This window comes from Ambystoma mexicanum, chromosome 10 (assembly GCF_040938575.1).
Source record: "Ambystoma mexicanum isolate Mex_15411 chromosome 10, UKY_AmexF1_1, whole genome shotgun sequence".
Classification (NCBI taxonomy): domain Eukaryota; kingdom Metazoa; phylum Chordata; class Amphibia; order Caudata; family Ambystomatidae; genus Ambystoma; species Ambystoma mexicanum.
Window position 1 is genome coordinate 1,549,419,133 of NC_090932.1, and position 20,368 is coordinate 1,549,439,500.

Consider the following 20,368-nt stretch of genomic DNA (forward strand, 5'->3'; position numbering starts at 1 on the left):
GATGGCTAAAAAAGAGTTTGATACTATCAAAACTCTTGACCAGATCTCTAAGCCCACTACCAGACGTGGCTATGGCAACAAACGCTTTTTTCGTGGCCAACGCCAACAGCAGAATCAGCAGCAACAGTACCCTGCCACCAATTACCAGACCAATAGTGGGCAGTACAGCCAAAGAGGCCAGCGCTGTGGCAAAGGGAGAGGTCGGGGGTCCACCCCCAGAGGCTCCCAAGCCCCCAACAACACCAAGTGACGCGAAGATTCGCGTCCCCTCCCATGCAACACTGGTCGGGGGCCGGATAACATCCTTTCTTCCAGCATGGGAGGGAATAACGTCAGACCGCTGGGTACTTTCCACCGTAGCCCACGGATACTGCATGGAATTCAACGGTTCCCCAACATACAGACCCCCGAGGGGACGACGCATGACACCGGAACACCTTGCCATCCTTCTCCAAGAAGTACAACAACTGCTGGAAAAAGGAGCCATAGAGGTCGTGCCTCTATCTCAGGTAACAGAAGATATTTATTCAGTGTACTTCCTTGTACCCAAAAAGGATCTAACCATGCGCCCTGTATTAGATCTGCGCCCAGCGAACAAGTTTATCAAACCCCAGAAGTTTCGTATGGTGACCTTACAGGAAGTGATCCCACTGCTATCACAGGGAGATTACATGACAACATTGGACATGAAAGAGGCATACTTTCATATTTTAATGTTGCCAGCGCACAGAAGATACCTCAGGTTCATAATAGAGGGCAAACACTACCAGTTCAGAGTGCTACCCTTCGGCATAGCATCGGCACCAAGGGTATTCACGAAGGTACTGGCAGTGGCAGCGGCCCACCTGCGCAGGTTGTCCATCCCAGTTTACCCTTACCTCGACAACTGGCTCATAACAGGGGATTCTTACGAAACATGCTTCTCCAATACCCAAAGGACTGTAGGGCTTCTCCATCAACGAAAAGAAGTCCAGCCTAGACCCCAGCCAAATCAAACAATTCCTAGGGGCTCTAATTCAAACAAAGGACGGCCTCGTCTTCCCCTCCAAAGAGGGGGTCCAAAACATGCTGTTTCAGATCCCTCAATATGTGACCGGTCGAGAGGTGACGGTACGCAAAGCAATGCGATTGCTAGGCATGATGGCGTCGTGTATTTATTTGGTACCTCACACGCGCCTGCGCATGCGGCCTATGCAAGAGTGGCTCAACAGCCAGTGGTGTCAGGCCAGCGGACTATGGGACGATCTAGTGGTGGTCTCGCAGGCCTTGGTTCTCTCGCTACGGTGGTGGACAAAGGAAAACCTGGAAAGAGGGAAACCCTTTGCCACACCCGCGGCGGAAGCCACTCTAACCACAGACGCATCCCTCACAGGATGGGGGGCTCACCTATCCCATCAGACTGCTCACGGAGTGTGGACTCCGAACGTAGCATCCAAACACATAAATCTACTGGAGCTACTAGCTGTGTTCAAGGCGCTAAAAGCCTTCCAGGAACACCTACAAGGCAAGACTGTGTTGGTCCTTACAGACAGCACCACAGCCATGTACTACATCAACAAGCAGAGGGGCACCCACTCTCCAGGACTGTCCAAACTGGCCCAAAATATATGGAAGTGGGCTCTCAAACAAAACATGTTCCTACTGTCACAACATGTACCAGGGGAACTCAATCTGCTGGCAGACAAACTCAGCAGAGATTTCCCCCTGCCCGAAGAGTACGAATGGCAACTGCACGAAAACATAGTCTTCGACGTCTTCACACAATGGGGATTCCCAGAAATAGACCTGTTCGCAACCCTGGAGAACTCACAATGCCAAAGTTACGCCTCCAGGTACCCCCAGAACCAATCCAAGGGGAACGGTCTGTCGATGCAATGGTCAGGGAAATTTGTTTACGCTTTTCCCCCGACTCCCCTTCTCAACAAGGTGGTGCACAAGATGCACCAGGAACAAGTGACCATGATACTGGTGGCCCCAATGTGGGCCCGACAGCCATGGTTCGCTCACTTGATGGAGATGTCTCTATCTCCCCCAGTGAAACTCCCCCAACCGTACAACATGCTGTCACAAGACAAGGGCAGGACTCTGCATCCATGCCCCCAGAACATGAAGTTAGCAGCTTGGCTCCTGAGATCATAGAATTCGGACATCTACAGCTCCCGCAGAGATACATGGACATCCTCAGGGAAGCCAGAAAACCTAACACTCGCCACTGCTATTCTAGCAAGTGGAAGAGATTTGTCATCTGGTGCAGAGGAAAAAGCATCAACCCGATTGACTGCTCTCCCTCACATATTGTTCTATACCTGACCCACTTATTGGATTCAGGTTTAGTGTTCAATTCCATTAAAGTCCACCTAGCGGCACTTTCTGCATACACCACTTCCCAACTCAAAGTGTCGTGGTGGAAGATCCCTGTTAAAAAGGCCTTCATGGAGGGAGTAAAGAGAATACACCCCCCGATAGCTGACCCAGCTCCCGGATGGGACCTTAACGTGGTACTTACCAGACTCATGGGCTCACCATTCGAACCCATGCACAAAGCATCTCTTACACCTCACTCTTAAGACTGCTTTTCTAATAGCTATCACCTCCATCAGGAGAGTAAGTGAACTACAGGCTCTTTCGGTTCTAGACCCCTTCGTTACAGTTCACAGAGATAAGGTGGTTCTACGCACGCACCCAAGGTTTGCTCCGAAATTCATATCGAAATTCCACGTAAACCAGTCTATAGAACTGACAACGTTCTTTCATAATCCTTCCAACTTGGGAGAAAAATCTCTGCACACACTAGATGTGCGCAGAGCGGTCATGTTCTACATGGAAAGAACCAGACCACTGAGGAAGACTAATCAGTTCTTCGTCTCGGTGGCAGCAGGAAAAGAAGGGGATGCAGTTTCAAAGTCCACTATTTCTAGATGGATTGTTCAATGCATCATTCTCTGCTATACTCTTGCTTAGAGAGAACTGCCCTTTAAGCCAAGAGCACACACTACTCGAGGCACGGGGGCGTCCATAGCATTCATTGCAAATGTTCCCCTTGAGTCCATCTGCAAAGCGGCTACCTGGAGTTCTGTGCACACCTTTACAAAACACTACTGTCTAGATGCACACTCGAGATCTGACTCCGAGGTGGGACAGGCAGTATTAAGACAACTTTTCTCTACTGTTCCTTCTCATAACCCACCGCCAACTCCGGGTACTGCTCGCTAGTCTATGCACAGCATGTGATTCTAAGCAGATTAACAAACATCAGAAGACAATGCATTACTTACCGTAAAAGCATTTCTGATGGTTGTATCTGCTTAGACGAAAGGGTTGGTGACCAAATATTTGAAAAGGGGGGGGGGTTTATACCAATAAGACTTTTGCTGAGGAAAGGTTGGTGTTAGGCAAGATTATATGCAGTACCCTGTGGGAGACTGCACCAGCCTTGTCCTCTTGGCAATATTTAACCCAACCTTTGGTATAAGCATGTACTACACATGTTGGTAGAGTGACTCAGCAGCCAGGCTTACCTCAAGAGGGGTCATTGTGAGGTGTAGGGTTGTAACAGAGATTCACAGTGACAAGTATCCAAATAAAACTTATACTCAAGGTTTCTTGATTAAACCATTAGTTAACCGTGTTTGAATAAGCCTTCTTTAGAAGGGAGCAAATGTGTAACACTTAAAATATACTTAAATACATACTCTGATTCAGTAAATCAGTAGATACCCATTGGGGGTGGCACACAGACACTTCCTACACCCTGTGGTGACTTAAATAACTAGGACCCTGTGGACTTTGATATATCACTGGTAAATTTAAAGCAATACTGAGTTTGGTGTCAAAAGGAAAGGATTAGAGGGAGAAAGCATTGGTTAACAGGTTTCTCAAACAGGTAAGTACTTTTTAACCCCCCCCCATCCCCAATGCAATACAGATTAACCCTTTCCCAGCTACACAAGGGAAGAATGTGTGACTTTTTTTGAGGGACTGATCAAAACACAGTCAGTGGTTCGAAGAGTCTGTCGGGGAGCCAGGATAGCCAATGTCAATTGAGCAAAGTCTAGGGGAGCTGAAGTACATGAAGGTACGTAAAAAGTCTTGCACAATGTTATAGAGAGTTTGTTGAAAAAGAAATCACTTTTGGGCCGTGTTAGGCAAGATTGTATGCAGTACCCTTTGGGAGACTACACCAAACTTGTCCTCCTGGCAATAGGAACCCAACCTTTGGTATAAGTCTGTACTACACAGGTTGGTAGTGTGGCTAAGCAGCCAGGCTTATCTCAAGAGGGGTCAATGTGAGCTGTAGGTTTATAACATAGGGATTCACAATGCAAATATTCAAATAAACTCTTACACAGCGTTTCTTGATTAAACAATTATTTATTAATGTAACAGTCAGTTGAATAGGCCTTCTTTAGCAGGGAGCAATTATATATATGTAAAACTAAAATATACTTCACATTACACACTCCGTTTCAGTAAATCAGTAGATGGCACACAGACACTTCCTACACCATCAGGTGACTTAAATAGCTAGGACACCGGGGACATTGATGCATCACTGATACATTTAGAGTTTGGTGTCAAAGAAAAAGTTTTTGGGAATAAAACAAAGGTCAACAAATATTCTTAAGCCTGTAAGTACTTTTTGAACCTTTCATGGGCGAAAGGTAAAGCACAAAGTCAGAGGTAAGAACAGTCTCTCAGGGAGCCAAGACAGCCAATGTAATTGAACAAAAGTCTAGATGAGCTGAAGCACTTCTTGCAGGTAAGTAAAAAGTCTTGCACAATGTTTTAGAAGTCTTTGTAGAAAAATAGCATCACTGTAGGGCGCTGCTCAGTGGCCACTTACAGATTTTGGTTGGCTGTTGCCCGCTCAGGCCCTACCCTGCCTACGCCTCTGCTTCCCTGTGCCACTGACCTGAAGCTGCTGTGTGTCACAATGTAAAAATATGATGGTTATGGAGTTTGTCAAACTCCAAAACCAAAAGAAACAAAATTCAAATAACAGAAAAATACATTAGGGAAGTGGGAAAAAAAGGTCTCACTCTCTCCGGGTTAAAAAAATTAAGTCCTAAAATCCAGCAAAAGGGCTGGGGGTCTCCAAGGTAGCAGGGAATTAGCATATTTCTGAGAATTCCACCTAACAGGCTTGTGATGGGAAAAGCTGCAAGCAACACCGCAAAAGGTAATGCAGGCAAGTCTCAGCTGAGAGCTTGCAAGTTATCAGCAAAACGTAAGTACCTCTTAGTTTACAGTACCTTAGGTTGAAGAAATTGGTTCCAGCTGGCTTCTGTTCTTGTTGTAGTATGGCAAATCCTGATGTTCATGCGCCTCAGTCGTGGGTACAGGAGGGAGGACGTCTGGGGACTCCTGCACTGCGGTTTGAAGGTCGGCGGCAGCAATGGGCTAACTTCAGATCAGCAGCACCTCACGCTTTCAGCTTCTCGCGAATAGCACCACTGCAGTTCTCGCACACTTGATGGACTTCCTCGCTTCTGGGGTCCATCACTCTGTTGAGGTGGCGTGGGCTTGGTTAGTCCTACTTCGAGGGAGTCCGGAGGATCTTCCTGGAGCTCGGGTCCGACTTAAAGGCGATGCACTCGATTCTGGTGTTCCTCTCACTGGCAATCGGTTGCTGCAGCAGCAATGGAAGTACAGCCAGTTTCGAGAGGATTTCAGTTCTACTTGGGGTAGATTGGTCCCAGCAACCCAAGGGGAGAAGTAGTCCTTTGCCGGGCTTCTCTAGTGAAGCTCAATTCAGAGCTTCAGCACTGCAGCAGGGCTTCACCGGGCAAATCAACGGTCCAGGAGTTGCAGCAATCGTCTCTTCCAAGTTCTTCTTCGGATTCCTTCGTCCAATGGTCTAGTCTGTCTTCCAAGCAAAAGTCCTCGCCTTATATACAGGTTTCTCCCATTCATTTGCAGCCTAGCTATCAATCACACAGCAGGGTGGCTGTCCTCGAAAAGCAGCCAACCAGCCAATCACCTTTGGGTGCTTTCCTGTAACCAAAGAGACTAAGCACTGGGAGTTTCGGGATCCTCCCTTGCTCCCTGCCCTGCCAGACACACTGCAGCCAGAGGCGGGCTTCACCAGTGAATCCCACCAAAGACAAAACAAACAAAGGGACCAAACCAGGTATGGCGCGCAGAGTAAATCTCAAGAAGGACCTTTCCAACAAAAAATGGTGAAAAAAGACTGGGCCATTTTGACAAAATGGGCACCATGGGTGCTTTACTGCAGCTGCAGTTGCAGCCCGGGATAGAAACACTCAATGGTAGTAAAAAGTAAACCACTGCCAACAGCCATTAATTGTAGAAAGGAAATCATACATTTGTTACATGAGAAACTAGACAAAGGGGATACTAAGTAACACCTCCAGCACTCTATTTTAAGATAGTAATGCTGGGTTTATAATGTTACAAAAATGGAAGAAAAGTCAATTTCACTTCACTGGTCTTGGAAACAGAAGTTTATTCAAGAGAAGGTATTTAAACCTTTGGGAAATCTAAAAGACTTCCTTGTGCCACTGCACTGACGGTGCTGTGTGCGGCAATGTAAAAAGATGATGCCTATGACGTTTGCCAGGCTCCAAAACAAAAAGAAACCGAGTTCAAAGAAAAAATACATGAGAGAGTGGGAAAAAGGTCTTGCACGCTCCAGGATAGAAATGAAGTCCTAAAGTCCAGCAGAAGTGCTGGGTGTCTCTAAGGTATGATATATGATATGGCATTTATAACGCGCCTATACACAAGTGTTTCACGGCGCGACGAGGTAAGGCAGGGGAAACAGTGGGAAGACCGGCAACGATCCTACTAGGCCAGGTGTCATTCAGATCGCGCAAGTGTATGGGTAGGGAGAAAGGGAAAGTGCCTCGGGGAAGGCAGCGGGGGAAGTGCAGTGCATGGGATAGAAGAATAAATAAGATAAATAAAAGCAGCCAGATGGTGGCAAGTGCAGGGTAAGAGCAGAAATGAGTGCTGGTAGGGGGGCTTTAGGGATACAGAAAACAGTCCCTAGGTGCGGGGATTCCCAAGGGGACAGGACAGGTGTGCAAAAGCGGTGCCTGGCCCCAAGATCAGAAAGGGTAGCCAGGTAACCAGTGCAGTTTCAGCCAGGAATTTCAGCAGGGGAGAGAGGCAGAGAAAGCAGAAGCAAAGAGGAAGGTTTTGAGGTGTTTCCGGAACTGGAGATGGTTCTCCTCAGGTTTCAGGGAGGCAGGAAGGCTGCTCCAGAGGGAGGCCCCAGCTCAAGAGAGAGAGATATCGACCACCAAGTCGTTGCTTGGAGAAGCGACTGACCCTGAGGGAGTTGGAGGCAGATGAGCGAAGAGCCCGAGAAGGAAGGTATTTGGGAAGAGAGAGTTGAAGGTATTGCGGCCCCAGGTCCCAGAAGGCCTTGTGGACAATGCAGAGGATTTTGAACTTAATCCATGCAGCCACTGGGAGCCAGTGCAGAGATTTCAGCCCTGGAGAGATCCGATCCCTGGGCTTGAGGCCAAGGACAAGTCTCGCAGTCCTGTTTTGGATAAATTGCAGAGGGCGAAGAGTAGAGGCAGGCAGATTAAGATAGAGACTGTTGCAATAGTCCAGCCTAGAGAGAACCAGGGCTCTGGAGACGGGGAGCTTCTGGGGGAAGGAGAGGAAAGGAAGAATGCCTCTGAGGAGGTGCAGCTGGTAGTGTGACTTCTTAGAGACGTCAGAGATGTGAGGAGAGGAGAGTGTGGAATCGAAGATGACCCCGAGGTTTTTAGTCTTGCAGGTGGGAGCAGGAAGAGGGCCAAGGGAGGCCGGCCAGAAAGCTGCAGGGAAGGAGGGAGTGGGAGTGCCGATGAGTAGAATCTCTGTCTTACTGGCATTAAGGCAGAGGTCATTGGTGGCACCCCACTCCTGGATAGCAGACAGTCGGAGATGAGGGAAAGAGAGGAGGAGACCGAGGGTAGCCTGAAAATTAGCTGGGTATCATCCGCATAGCACTGAAAATTGGGGCAGAGAGCGGCGATGCGGTGGGCAAGGAGTGCCAGGTATTGGTTGAACAGCCAAGGAGAGAGGTTAGATCCCTGGGGGGGACACACCAAAGGTAGAGAAAAAGATACCGGAGAGGAAGGACCCAAGTTGGACCTGGGAGGGTCGGTTGGAGAGGAAAGAAGTCAGCCACGGCAGCGCCTGTCCAGTGATAGCCAGGTTATCACAGAGACGGTTAAGCAGGATGGCATGGTTGACAGTGTCAAAGGCAGAAGAGAGATCAAGCAAGATGAGGACACACAGGGTGTTGGAGTCAAGGTTGGAGAGCAAGTCTTCACAGATGTTCAGGAGAGCAGTTTCCATGCTTCTGGCAGCCCTGAGGCCAGACTGATGGTCATGAAGACAACCAACAGATTCTGTGTGGAGATTAAGATGGGAGATGGCCAGTTTCTCCAGAAGCTTTTCCAGGAAGGGAGTGATGGAGATTGGGCGATAACCGGGCAGGAGGGGTCAGCAGAGGGTTTCTCAAGAAGAGGATGCACAAGGGAGTGCGTCAGGGGGGATGGGAAGACTCCGGTGGCGAAAGAGTGATTGCAGAAATCAGCCAGGGCAGGAGCCAGGTAGTCGATGTGGTCCTTGATAGTTTTGGAGGAACAGGGGTGAACCTGTTTCGACGAGACTTTCGGACTTGTCGAGAAACCTTGTCTGCAGAGAAAAGGGGAAAGACAGAGAAAAGGGGTGGCTGCAGAAGGGCCAGAGGAAGAGCAAGGAGTAGAGAGAGGGAGGCGATAGGAGGAGAGTGAGAACAGGATGTCCTGAGTTTTTGAAATGAAGTGAGAAGCCAGTGCCGTGCAGAGGGCCTGGGAAGGGACAGGAGAGGTAGAGACTGCAGCAGGATTGGCCAGTTCCTTGCAGATTTTAAAGAGTTCCGCCGAGTTGTTAGATGCCCCAGAGATGCGGGCTTGGATATGGGCTCTATTGGTGAGAACGGAGAGCTGGTATTGCCTTTGCGGAAGGCCAGTTTGTCAGAGGATGAACATGAAGCACGACATTTCCTCACGGCCACCCTGCACTTGCATTTTAGGGTCACAAGATCTGAGTCATACCAGGAGTTGCACTTGGCTTTGGGCTTCAGGCGGATTCTCATGACAGGGCTAAGGATATCAAGAGTATCAGATATAGCAGAGTGGAGCATGGAGAGGGCTGTGTCAGGGTGAGAGTCAGCCAAAGGGGGAGGAGGGGGTGAGAAGGTGGCGGCGAAAGCCTCAACTGACACACGCTTCATGGGTCGGATGACCGAGAAGGTGGGTGGCAGTGATGAAGGTGGCTTGGCCTGAGGGGTAGGGAGGGTGAGGTGGGAGGATAGGAGAAAGTGATCACTCCAGGAGAGAGCAGTGGAGAGAGGGACAGAGAGGAGGAAGGTCAGAGGAGATCAGAGCATTGAGAGTGTGCCCTGCAGAATGAGTCGGGCCGGAGTGGAGAATGGTGAGTGAGAGAGAGTCGCAGAGGTCACAAAAGTGCCCGGGGGGGGATTGAAGTCTCCAAGAAGGAGTTGAGTGGTTGAGGCCAAGAGTGAGGAGGAGAGGTCCGCCCACTCAGAGAGGAAGGAAGAAATCTGACCAGGTGGCCGATAGCTAGTAGCCACAGTAAGAGAATGGCTAGGAGAGAGAGAGAGAGAGATCCAGCAGACAAGGCATTCAAAAGAGGAGTAGGTCTGCGTAGTAGTGACAGAGGCAGGAATCCACTCGGGGAAGATAAGGGCCACACCCCCACCAGAGCGGTTTGGCCTGGGCAAGGAGAATATCTTGTAGCCGTCAGGTAGGAGCATGTCAAAGTTGGTGACGGATCTGGTCAAGAACCATGTCTCAGTGAGACCGAGGACATCGAGGTCAAGTTCTTCAAGAAAGCGGCACATATCAGAGGAATGTTTGACAGCAGAGTGAGAGTTAAGAGTGGCAATGTGGAGAACGTTGCCATCCTTGAAGGACTTCCGGGGAGGGGTACAGATCAGAGGTACGCCCTGCGGAGGTGTAGAAGGAGCCCGGGAGGGGGCAGAGAGGGAGGGGGAAGGCAAGGTAGCCAAGGAAAGGGAAGGGGGGGGGGGCAGCAGAAGAAGAAAGGAAGTTGAGGCGGCGCGGGAAGCGTCTATCAAAGAGGTGAAGGTTGGCCTGAGGGCCTTGGACCAAGACATTCCCATTAGAGTAAACATTAATGATGACCTTAGAGGAGTGGAAGGAGGCCAAGAGGACATCTCAACGGGTGCCACCATTAATGGGAGGAGAAAGGAGCAAGCACAGAGACCATGAGAAGGGTCCATAAATCAGGTGAAGGCACGACAAAGAGGATGTCGGTGAGAGTTTCCTTGGAGGAGGCACTGGTGTAGGTGTCAGCGATAAGGAGGCCTGGGTTGGAGACCAGGATGTCCTTGTTAAACTTTTTCCTACCAGATTTAGTGAGGAGAGCAGGATAGTCAATAGAGAAGCAGTAAGAGAAGATAGGAGAGATAGAGAGCACCATAGAGTAGAGTAGGTGGGAGAAGAGGGGGGGGCGGGGAGAGGGGAAGACACAGGCGAGAGCAGGTGAACAAGATAGCGAACGGCAATCACGTTGCGCAGTAGGACAGACTCTCAGGGTTAAGAGCTCACAGTGCTCAAATGTAGAACCGGGGAGAAGCCACCCAAGTTTGAGAATCCTGAAAGGGGAGAAATGGGCCTAGTTTTTCACAGCGCAAAATTTAAAATACTGGTACAGTGCATATTAAATAACATGGGGATGGCACAGCCGTGTTTAGGAGTCTAAAGGAGGGGTAGGCAGGGAGACTAGTGGGACTAACAGTGGAGATTGACTGGCAACTGGCGTCCCCTGCGGACACCTGCAGACACAAGAGGAGCCGCAGCCGTGGGAGCCGCCCTTTGCCTAAGGGGCCCTTAGCCGCGGGGGGCTGCCGGGCACGGGGCAGCCCAGGAGGGTCACTTAAGACCAGAAGTGCACCCAATAGGAGGGGAGGAAGGGGGGGGTTGGGCGGGCAGGTAGGCGGGAGGGAGTGGGGACCAGGAAGTGGCTGCAGGAGGACAGGGGGAGAACCAACACGCTCGGAGCGCAGATCAAGCAAAAACAAATAAAAAAACAAAATCACTCACAAGAGGCCCCGTAGACCGTGCTAGGGTCTAACCAGCAAGCTGGACTGCCAGCGACTGCTCACACCCGTTCCTCTCTACAAAGAGGCGAGCGGGGAGAGCAGCCGTCGGGTAGTCCAGGAGGGTCACCAGAAGGCACCAATCAGAGGGGGGGGGGCGCTCAAGTGGCAGGAGGGAGTGGGGACCAGGAAGTAGCTGCACGGGAAGGGGGAGAAACAACACGCTCGAACTGCAGATCAAGCAAAAACTAATAAACAATCACTCACAGGAGGCCTCGGGGACCGTGCTGTGGTCTAACCAGCAGGCTGGACTGCCAGCGACTGCTAACACCCGCTCTGCTCTACAAAGAGGCGAGCGGGGAGAGCCGCCGTCAGGTAGTCCAGGAGGGACACCAGGAGGCACCAATCGGGGGGAGAGGGGCAGGTAGGCGGGAGGGAGTGGGGAGCAGGAAGTGGCTGCAGGGGGAGGGGTGAGGGGCGAGGGGGAGAAACAACGCGCTCGAAGCACAGATCAAGCAAAAACAAAGAAAGCAGTCCATATATAGTGGTCCAATATAAATCCACACAAATACAAAGCATTCACCCCATTTCTCGTTCCCGCCCTGTATCTGAAACCTCCTTGGGGTGACGATGCAAAACAGAGGTGAATGCTGGAAGGTTTACAATTAATCGTAAACCTCTGGCAAATGCTCTGGGCAACCCTCCAGACCATCGTTCTTTGCCTATCAAGCCATTACAGAAAGGAGAAAGACCATATGCAAATCGGACTTCGTTCCACCTCCAAAGGGGCAGTCCAGCCCCAACTGCTAAGTAACATCCCTTCTGCACGAGACCACAAGCATCCCCAGACATGTTTAGGCCTCATTGGGTGTCATCAATGAGCAGTAGCTTAGGTCTCTAGGCCCAACAGGAATGGGACCCACGTCTGGGCATACTCATCCCACTCAGGGTGACAATGCAAAACAAAGAGGTGATGGCTGAAAGGTTTAGAATCATCTTAAACCTCTGGAAATTGTTCTCCCTACCTCTTACTTCACGCTTGCTCTCCTTCCCAGCAGACAAAGGTCAGATGGCCCAAGGCAGGGGCACAATATGCCACGGACAAGGATCAGCACTTTGAAACTACTGTGGTGGTGAATACGCTCTGTACAAAAGAGCAGGGGCAATTAGCTGGCTGCCCAGAGCCCCATACCAGTGCTCATTCTGAAAATCCTCTGAACACCAATGTTCTGTTAAACTCAGATTGGGACCCAGCGACTTCTTTTTGGACCTGGTGATGCCAAAAGCACTTTTTGGGAAATTCTCTGTTTGACATCAGAAAATATTGTAAGCATGTGAATATCGAAGAGGATCACTAGAGAGGTACCAGTGGCCAATCAGGGATTAAACTTTAACATTGAACAGGCCTGGAGGTCTTCACTTTGCAAGAAATAATGTTGTGCCATTTAATCTAGAGAAGCCATTGTCATTTGAACATAGTGTCTATCGCAACAAAAGGCCTTGAGACGCAACTTAATTGTTGTTTTGGACACAGTTCTGAGTTCATTTGACGCATTTTCTTTAGTGTTTTAAGTTCAGTTGCTTTAAAACCGATACATGGTGAAGTAGTCTTATCCCTTAAGCCTTCCACACCTGGTGTCAATCATTCCCCAAGCTGACGCCCTAAGAAGGAGATATATCTGTACCCTTATTCTGTGCTTTATTTTTTGTGGGTGTGCTCAATGTGTTGCCTGGCTGCTAATTGCGTGATTAGGTACAGCAGCTATAGTGGTCTGTTGCTATACTTTTGTAGATTAAGTAATCAATCGGCCTTGGGATAGATAACCTGTGAAGTGGGGGATAGTTGTGGTATAGCTGTTCAATTAATGTGCCTCTATTCATTCTCTTATCCCCAGGGAGGAGTTATGATGAAAAAGTGGACATCTTCTCGTTTGGAATTGTCTTATGTGAGGTAAGGTACAGGCGATGGAATGCTCCATGGCCTGTGTGGGCAGATTAGTGGGGTCTGAAATGTTTTTTTTTATATGCCCTGGTGGAAACACCAGGCCATGCTTTCTGGTCTGTGTGGTGAGACTGGGGAGGTTGTCTGAGTCTGTGTGACATTAGAGTGATGAGACTGGACACCTTTCCTGGTCTGCGAGGCAGGGCTGGTGAGGTTCAGGGCATGTTTCTAACGTTTACATAAGAGGTGAGGCTGTCGTCCTCTTCGTTACTAGCGCAGGTTTTCTGGGTCTGTCAAACCGCAAATTATTTGTTTGCTCTTTGTGATGCTGCTTGTGCATATTTCTTGGCTCTGCAAAAAGTGGTGCTGGTTTTTCTTTCTACATTTGTTGCCGTAAGGGTGATATTCTGCGCCTTGGGTACGACATGTGCACAGAGGTACAAGACATTAAGAAAAGAAATGCATTCCACCCTTTCATTTTCAAAGTTACAATGTATCTATGCCTATAATCTGTCTAGGCTGGTGCACAGTTGGTGGGAGAGAACAAGGGAGGCTACCACCTGTCTGGTGTGGCAATGGGCGTGGGCATGGGACCCTGGGAGCTTGAGAACATTACGCACAGGTGTGCCTGGTCTTGCTGGCTGTGCATGCCTTTTGCATGTAGCTGTGGTTTGTCTGATGTACATGCCTGATTGATTGATTGATTGAGGGTGCTGAGATATGCCCTGTGTGGGTATTGTTGCATACTTTGTAATGGAATAGGGACTGACCGGTGGCAAGGGGATGCTGCTGTCCTTGCACGTCTGCAGCTAGTCTATACAAATGTATGATTTTTTTAATTCTCTCGTTTCTTATTCTCTGAAACGTCTGAGAATCACACTGTTTATTTCACTCTTCTCTCTATATCTGATTTTTGCTTTCTACCTCCAACTTCTCTCTTTAGGTTAGAATGGTGCTACATGCGGTTCCTTAGCTCTTCCTGAGCACACTGATATCCAGATAGGTGATGTCTTCTTGCCTGCTCCCAAACCTACTTACCCCAACACTCCGAGTCCTCTGCACCTTGTTTTGGTTCACAGATGGCACCCACCTACTTCCACAACACTAGAGTACACCTTGTGGGGCTCTAGCTGTCACTTTCCCTGGTTGCTCCGAGCACATGCAGGTTATAACATTGTGTTTGCTCCCAGACTTGTGAATTTGTCTTGTACTGTCTCACCATCCACCCTCCTCCCCACACCTTGGTTTGTGGCCAGTAATAAAGTCCTTTTGGATGTCACCTTTATGTGGCGTTTCTGTATGGGCTGCTAACCAAATCAATTTAAGTGCATCTGAACTGTGAAGTGATGGGTGATGTAGGAGGAGATGTTCCATTGGTAGGAAATACTCTGGAGTTCAATCAATAGAGACATTTAGCAATGCATAGAAACTGAATTCTTGGACCATGCACATTCCGTAGAGCTGGGGCATGCTCTATGCACCATAGCTTGTGTGTTGCACCTGCAGCTAGCAGATTGCTGTTCGGGAGCTAGTACACAGAGCATATCGGTTTCATTCATGTTAGTTCAGTGCGCCCAGCGAGAGGAGAGCTGCCCCTGTAGTAGAACCGTGGAGGCAGGGTCTAGTGTCACTTGGCTTTCAACTGAGCTGTTGTCTTAGTTTGTTTGACTCCAAATTCCAGAGTTTCTGCATCGGTGTTAAGAGCAGTTTTTAAAACTTGGCCAGTGCCTCAGAATTCCCAAGCTTGCAGTGTCTTCCTCAAGGTTGATTGCTGCTCAGCTTTGAAGCAGTCTTAACTGATTTGCTTATTAGTCCCTGTGTTTAATGGCACAAAAGCTGCAAAAGAATGTAATGCTGTCTTGACTGACTTAGACAAAATAGCACCATGTATGGCGAAAGCATTTCTATCTTCTTCTATTGGGGTCTATTGCGATTTTCCAAGTAGAAGGTGCTATGTCCATGTGTGGCCCCCATGAATTTCTGAACCAGGCCTCTTTGTCCTTTCTCCACAGCCCTGGATCCAATGATTCATTCAACAACCCTCCCACCTCATGTGTGTGTTCTTACCTCAACAAAAGGTCACCTACTTCCTACAGATGTTAGTTACCTGTGTAGTTTACAAAGATCCCCTATTCTCCCCCATGGTGTTTACCTTTTATAGAGAGCAATGTAGAATTTGCCTCACCCACCAGAATCATCAAGGTGTGCAGTAGTACAGAGATGGCCAGCAAATCTGCTTGAGAATTTCTTCGACCCCAAATACCCACAGGCTGAGACTGACAGGACCCAATTCATGATGGATATGCACTGCCTACCTCAACTGAATCCAACTCAAACCGAACGTGCCCCGCACCCCCGCCCGCCCCCCCGCCTCACCATCCATTACAAACAAACCAGGTATGGTTAATTGTCATGAAGGTTGTGACTCTTCATGTCCGCGTACCCACCCATGCTGAGTTACTCAGATTCCTCAAAGACAGCAATACCTCCTTCAGATTTCACATTTCCATGGAAACAGATACAGATACTGCAGTGTACAAAATGTCCCTCCTGTGCAAGATAATACCCTGCTTCCAAGAAGACTTCAGAGCCGTGATTAAAACTTTTGTTCACTCTCACATAGATTTTGGCAACACCCTGCACATATATGCATGTGTGTATTGCGGCCAGGCGGCTTGGAGTACATGGACAGTATCTCACCCCCCCCCCCCCACCATTAGACCTGCACTGACCTCTAAAACAAGCCTGTGTCCTTTACAAAGCCATTTCCACAAAAGTGTCTCCATACCTAGCAGAGAAGCTCACTTTCTTTTGATGCAAACTTGGCACAAGCAGCGATATTATTTTAGGTTAACTTATACCACGCACTGTTACCATTTGCGTGGTCTGCAGGTGCTCATGTGGCTCTGTAAACAAGAGGGGCAGGGCGGTTTAGTGAGGGAAGAGGGATACAATAAAGGTTGTGCTCATCTGTTAATGCTTGCCAAACCAGGAGAAACTGGCATCTGTGCATGTCTGCTTTCTAGGTGTACTTTGATTGTGCGCACTGGCTTGTGTCTGGAGGGGTAAGGCCCAGTGTCTGGGATTGTTTGCAGATGTTGTGGCGGATGTGTGGTTTGTGTGTACTGTGGCTGGTCCTTTGGGGGGTGTGGTATTTGGAAGGTATGCAGAAGAAGAGCTGGAGCGGGGCTAATTAGTACAGTGGCAAGTTTCAGAGCGTAGTACACTTTCAACACATAGACAGGATTCAAGGGTCAGCAGTACCCTAATCAATACAGTGTATGTACTTCAGATTCAGCTAAATGTAATACATTGGCTACCCTCATAATTTCTAAGTGCATTTAGATGGGCTAACCTAAGGATTTGACTGAGTGCAATACAAAGAGAATTGGCGACAACATTCTGCTAAATGCAATACATTTGCTACCCTCATAAATTCCTCTTATTTATTTGTTTACATTTTATTTATGTAGCGCAGAGAGACCTGAAGGCAAAGGGGCGCTAAACCCACGAGGGGCTACAGACCAAGCAAATAGGCATACAAAGAATCACAGAACTAGCTGACTACCTCCAATCAGGAGGGGCGGGACAGATAACACGCCACGAGAGCTGTCAACTGTCGGATCAGGAAAAAAGATGTGTTTTAAGGCTCCACTTAAAGATCTCCAATGAATTAATACCTGTGAGATCCAAAGGTTGTATGTTCCACGCCCTGGGAGCTGCTGCATAGAAGGCACTACATTGGCTACCCTCAAAACCTTTCTAAGTGCAATATATGGGCTACCCTCATAAATTCATCTAAATGTAATACATTGGCTAGCTTTGAGCGCAGCAGGAATCAGCACAGTGGTAAGAGTCGCATGATAGCGATACAGGAATATAGTGGCAAGAATTAGGAAGCACAGCACTGGCAGTGCACTCCATTCCCAACCACCTTACCAGTTTGTAGCAGTAGACTGCTTTGTGGGGTGCACACGGCAAACAGGCAAACAGGTGATGGAAGCTGTCCTTTGGCTCTTCGACGACTGCCCGGGCAAGGCTGCCCTGGGTAGGACATCAACAAAGTGAAGTTCTGGTCACGTGCAAGTGGTTCCAGCCAATTGGAACACAGGGTGGGTGGGCAGGGAGGAGGGAAGGAGGGACAGGACTAGGAGTGGCACAAGGCGGGAAAGGTGAATGATAAATGGTTTCCCAGGCACAGGAGCAACAAAGAGGATTACCGCATAGATGGTGCAACTTAAGAAGGTGGGCAAATGGTACCGCCAGGCTGAAAATCACAAAATGCAAAACAATCAATCGTGGAAGGACCAGCATTCTCCAACTTGATTAGCTACCCACCTCCTGTATCTGGTTACCACCTACACTTCCATAATTCTCTAAAGAACTGAAGGCATACCTCCTTTAAGGAGCACCTGAACCAACCATACCACAAAACAGTTCAAGCTTCTTAAGTAATTAGATCACTACTCTTCCCACTTTCCTTTAATGTTCCCCACCACATGTTGCTCCTGTACCACATCTTGAAACATTCACATCTTACTTCTACAATGCCATGTTGCTGTTTTGCAGGATTTGTGTGCAATTGCTTCCAGTTTGATGAGAACTCAGTCGCTTCCTAGCTAAGTTTGTTCTAGAAAGTATGTTAGGCAAGTTTGTATGCAGTGCCCCTTGGGAGACTACAGCAACCTTGTCCTGGCAATAGGTAACCCAACCTTTGGTATAAGTCTGTAGTACACAGGTTGGTAGTGTGGCTGAGCACCAAGGCTTATCTCAAGAGGGGTCAATGTGAGCAGTAGGGTTTTTACACAGAAATTCACAGTGACAAGTATTCAAATAAACTCTTACACTCAAGGTTTCTTGATTAAACGATTAATCATTTATTTAACAGTCAGTTGAATAAGCCTTCTTCATAAGGGAGCAATATATCAGCAACACACAAATACACTCCAAAATACACACTCCTAGTTTCTCTAAATCAGTAGCTATTTGGGATGGCACACGACTATTCCTACACCCTGAGGTGACTTAAATAACTAGGACACTGTGGACATTAATATATTACTGGTACATGTAGAGCAATACTGAGTTTTGTGTCAAAGAAAAGGGGCTTTAGAATAAAACAAAGGTCCCACAAAAATTCTGAAGTGGGTGAGTACTGTTGAACCCCTAATGCAAAGTAAGTTAATCCTTTCCTGGAAGGAAGGTAAAAACACAGTCGGAGGGAAGAAGCGTCTTTCAGGGAGCCAGTCTAGACAATGTTAATTGAGCAAAAGTCTAGGTGAGCTAAAGCACTTCTTGCAGGTAAGTAAAAGTATTGCACGATGTTTTAGAAGTCTTTGTAGAAAAAGTAGAATCAATGTAGGGCCACAAGCTGGGAGGCTTGTGAGGGGGTAGTGCTGCAAGCAACTCTAGAAAAGCAACCAAGTCAAGTCTCAACTGAGAACTAGCAAGGTCACATAAGAGGTAAGTCCCCTTAGTTCAACAGTACCTTTGGTTAGAAGAAATTGGTTCCTGTGTAGGTCTGCAGATCCTGTTGTTCCTGTGCCTCAGTCGTGGGGTCAAGAGGAAGGACGACTGGGGATTCTCCTGCACTACAAGTTGAAGGTTGTCAGCAGCAATGGGCAAACTTCAAATCAGTGGCACTTTGCGGTTTCATCTTCTCGCGTCTCAAGCAAATAGCAACACTGTTGTTCTCGGATACCATTTTTGACTTTCCTCGCATCTGGGGTCCAGCACTCTGTTGAGGTGGCTCAGGCTTGGTCAGTCCTGTTTCTAGGCAGTCCGGAGGATCTTCCTGGAGCTCGGGTCCAACTTAGACATTCACTCGATTCTGGTGTTCCTCTCCCTGGCACTTCAGTTACTGCAGAAGCAATGGAAGTACAACCAGCTCCGAGAGGATTTCCAGATGAGCTTGTCTTGGGGCGATTGGTCCCACCAACCCAAGGGGAGAAGTCGTCCTTTGCAGGGCTTCTCTATTCGAGGCGAATTTGGAGCTTCAGCACTGCAGCAGGGCTTCACCAGGCAAACCAACGGTCCAGGAGTTGCAGCAGGCGTCTCTTCCAAGAAGTTCTTTGGATTCCTTTCGTCCAGTGGTCGACTCTGCCCTCCAATCAAAAAGCCTCACCTTTTATGCAGGTTTCACGCATTCATTTGCAGCCTAGCTGTCAATCACAGAGCAGGGTGGTTGTCCTCCAAGGACAGCTAGACAGCCAGCCAGCCAGTCACCTTTGGATGCTTTCCTGTAACCAAGGGGATCAGGCACAGGGAGTTTTGGGCCCCTTGCTCACTTATTGCCTCTGCCAGACATACTGGAGCCTGAGGCAGGCTTCACTTGTGAATCCCGCCAAAGACAACATGAACAAAGGGACAAACCTGGTTTGGCATGCAGAGTAAATCTCAAGAAGGACCTTTCCAACAAGAAATGGTGAAGAAAGAAGACCGGGCCATTTTGACAGAATGGGCACCCATGGGTGCCTTTCTGCAGCTGCGAGTACAGCCTGTGGTAAAAGTACACAATGGTAGTAAAAAGTAACCCACTGCTGCCAGCCATTCATTGTAGAAAGGGTAACATAAACATGTTTACATAACAAACTAGACAAAGGGGATACTAAGTTAACCCCTCCAGCACCCTATGTTAAGATAGTGTGTGCTGGGTCTAGAAAGTTTACAACATGTAAGTAAAGTCAATTTCACTTCACTGCTCTGGGAAACAGTAGTTTAACCCAGAAAAGGTATTTAAACCTTTGGAAAATCTGAGAGACTTCCCTGTGCCACTGCACTGGTGCTTTGTGCCACAATATAAAAATATGATGCCTGCCTATGGAGTTTCAGACTCCAAAACCAAAAGAAACAGAGTTAAAATTAAACAACAAATACATGAGAGAGTGGGGAAAAAGGTCTCTCTCTCCAGGTTAGAAATTAAAAGTCTCTAAGGTAGAAGGGAATTAGCACATTTCTGAGAATTCTTCCTAACAACAAAGTAGCAACACAATGACTCGCTCTACTGCTAGCTTCTAGGTACATCTCACAAAGCTCAACAAGATGTGAGCATACCTGCTCTTGCTTTATATTGCTTGAAGAGTGTTTTTTACGACGCAGCTCATCCTGGGCTTGTGTTTGTGTGTGGAGACAGACAGATTGAGTATGTTGACCCCCTTTTTTTAGGGCACATCAGTGCTGATTAATTATGCCGTGTTGCTCTGTGGACAGAGATCAAGTTGACCAGTAGTCTGAAAGCTTTGTCGTAATCTTTTCCACCGACCACATTTTAGGGATTCTGGTTGTTACTGCACATGTAGAAATAATTGGTGGTGTCACTGTGAATGAATGGTTTG

At 48.2% G+C, this 20,368-nt stretch overlaps 1 protein-coding gene across 3 annotated transcripts in view; it reads left to right on the plus strand.

The window, feature by feature from the left end:
- LIMK2 (LIM domain kinase 2) overlaps positions 1-20,368 on the plus strand; it is a 456,718-nt gene that overhangs the window by 433,090 nt on the left and 3,260 nt on the right. For all 3 annotated transcript variants that reach the window (XM_069619797.1, XM_069619798.1, XM_069619799.1), the window contains one exon: positions 12,988-13,043. In XM_069619797.1, coding sequence (XP_069475898.1) covers positions 12,988-13,043 — 56 coding nt within the window. The remainder of the gene's footprint in view (positions 1-12,987; positions 13,044-20,368) is intronic.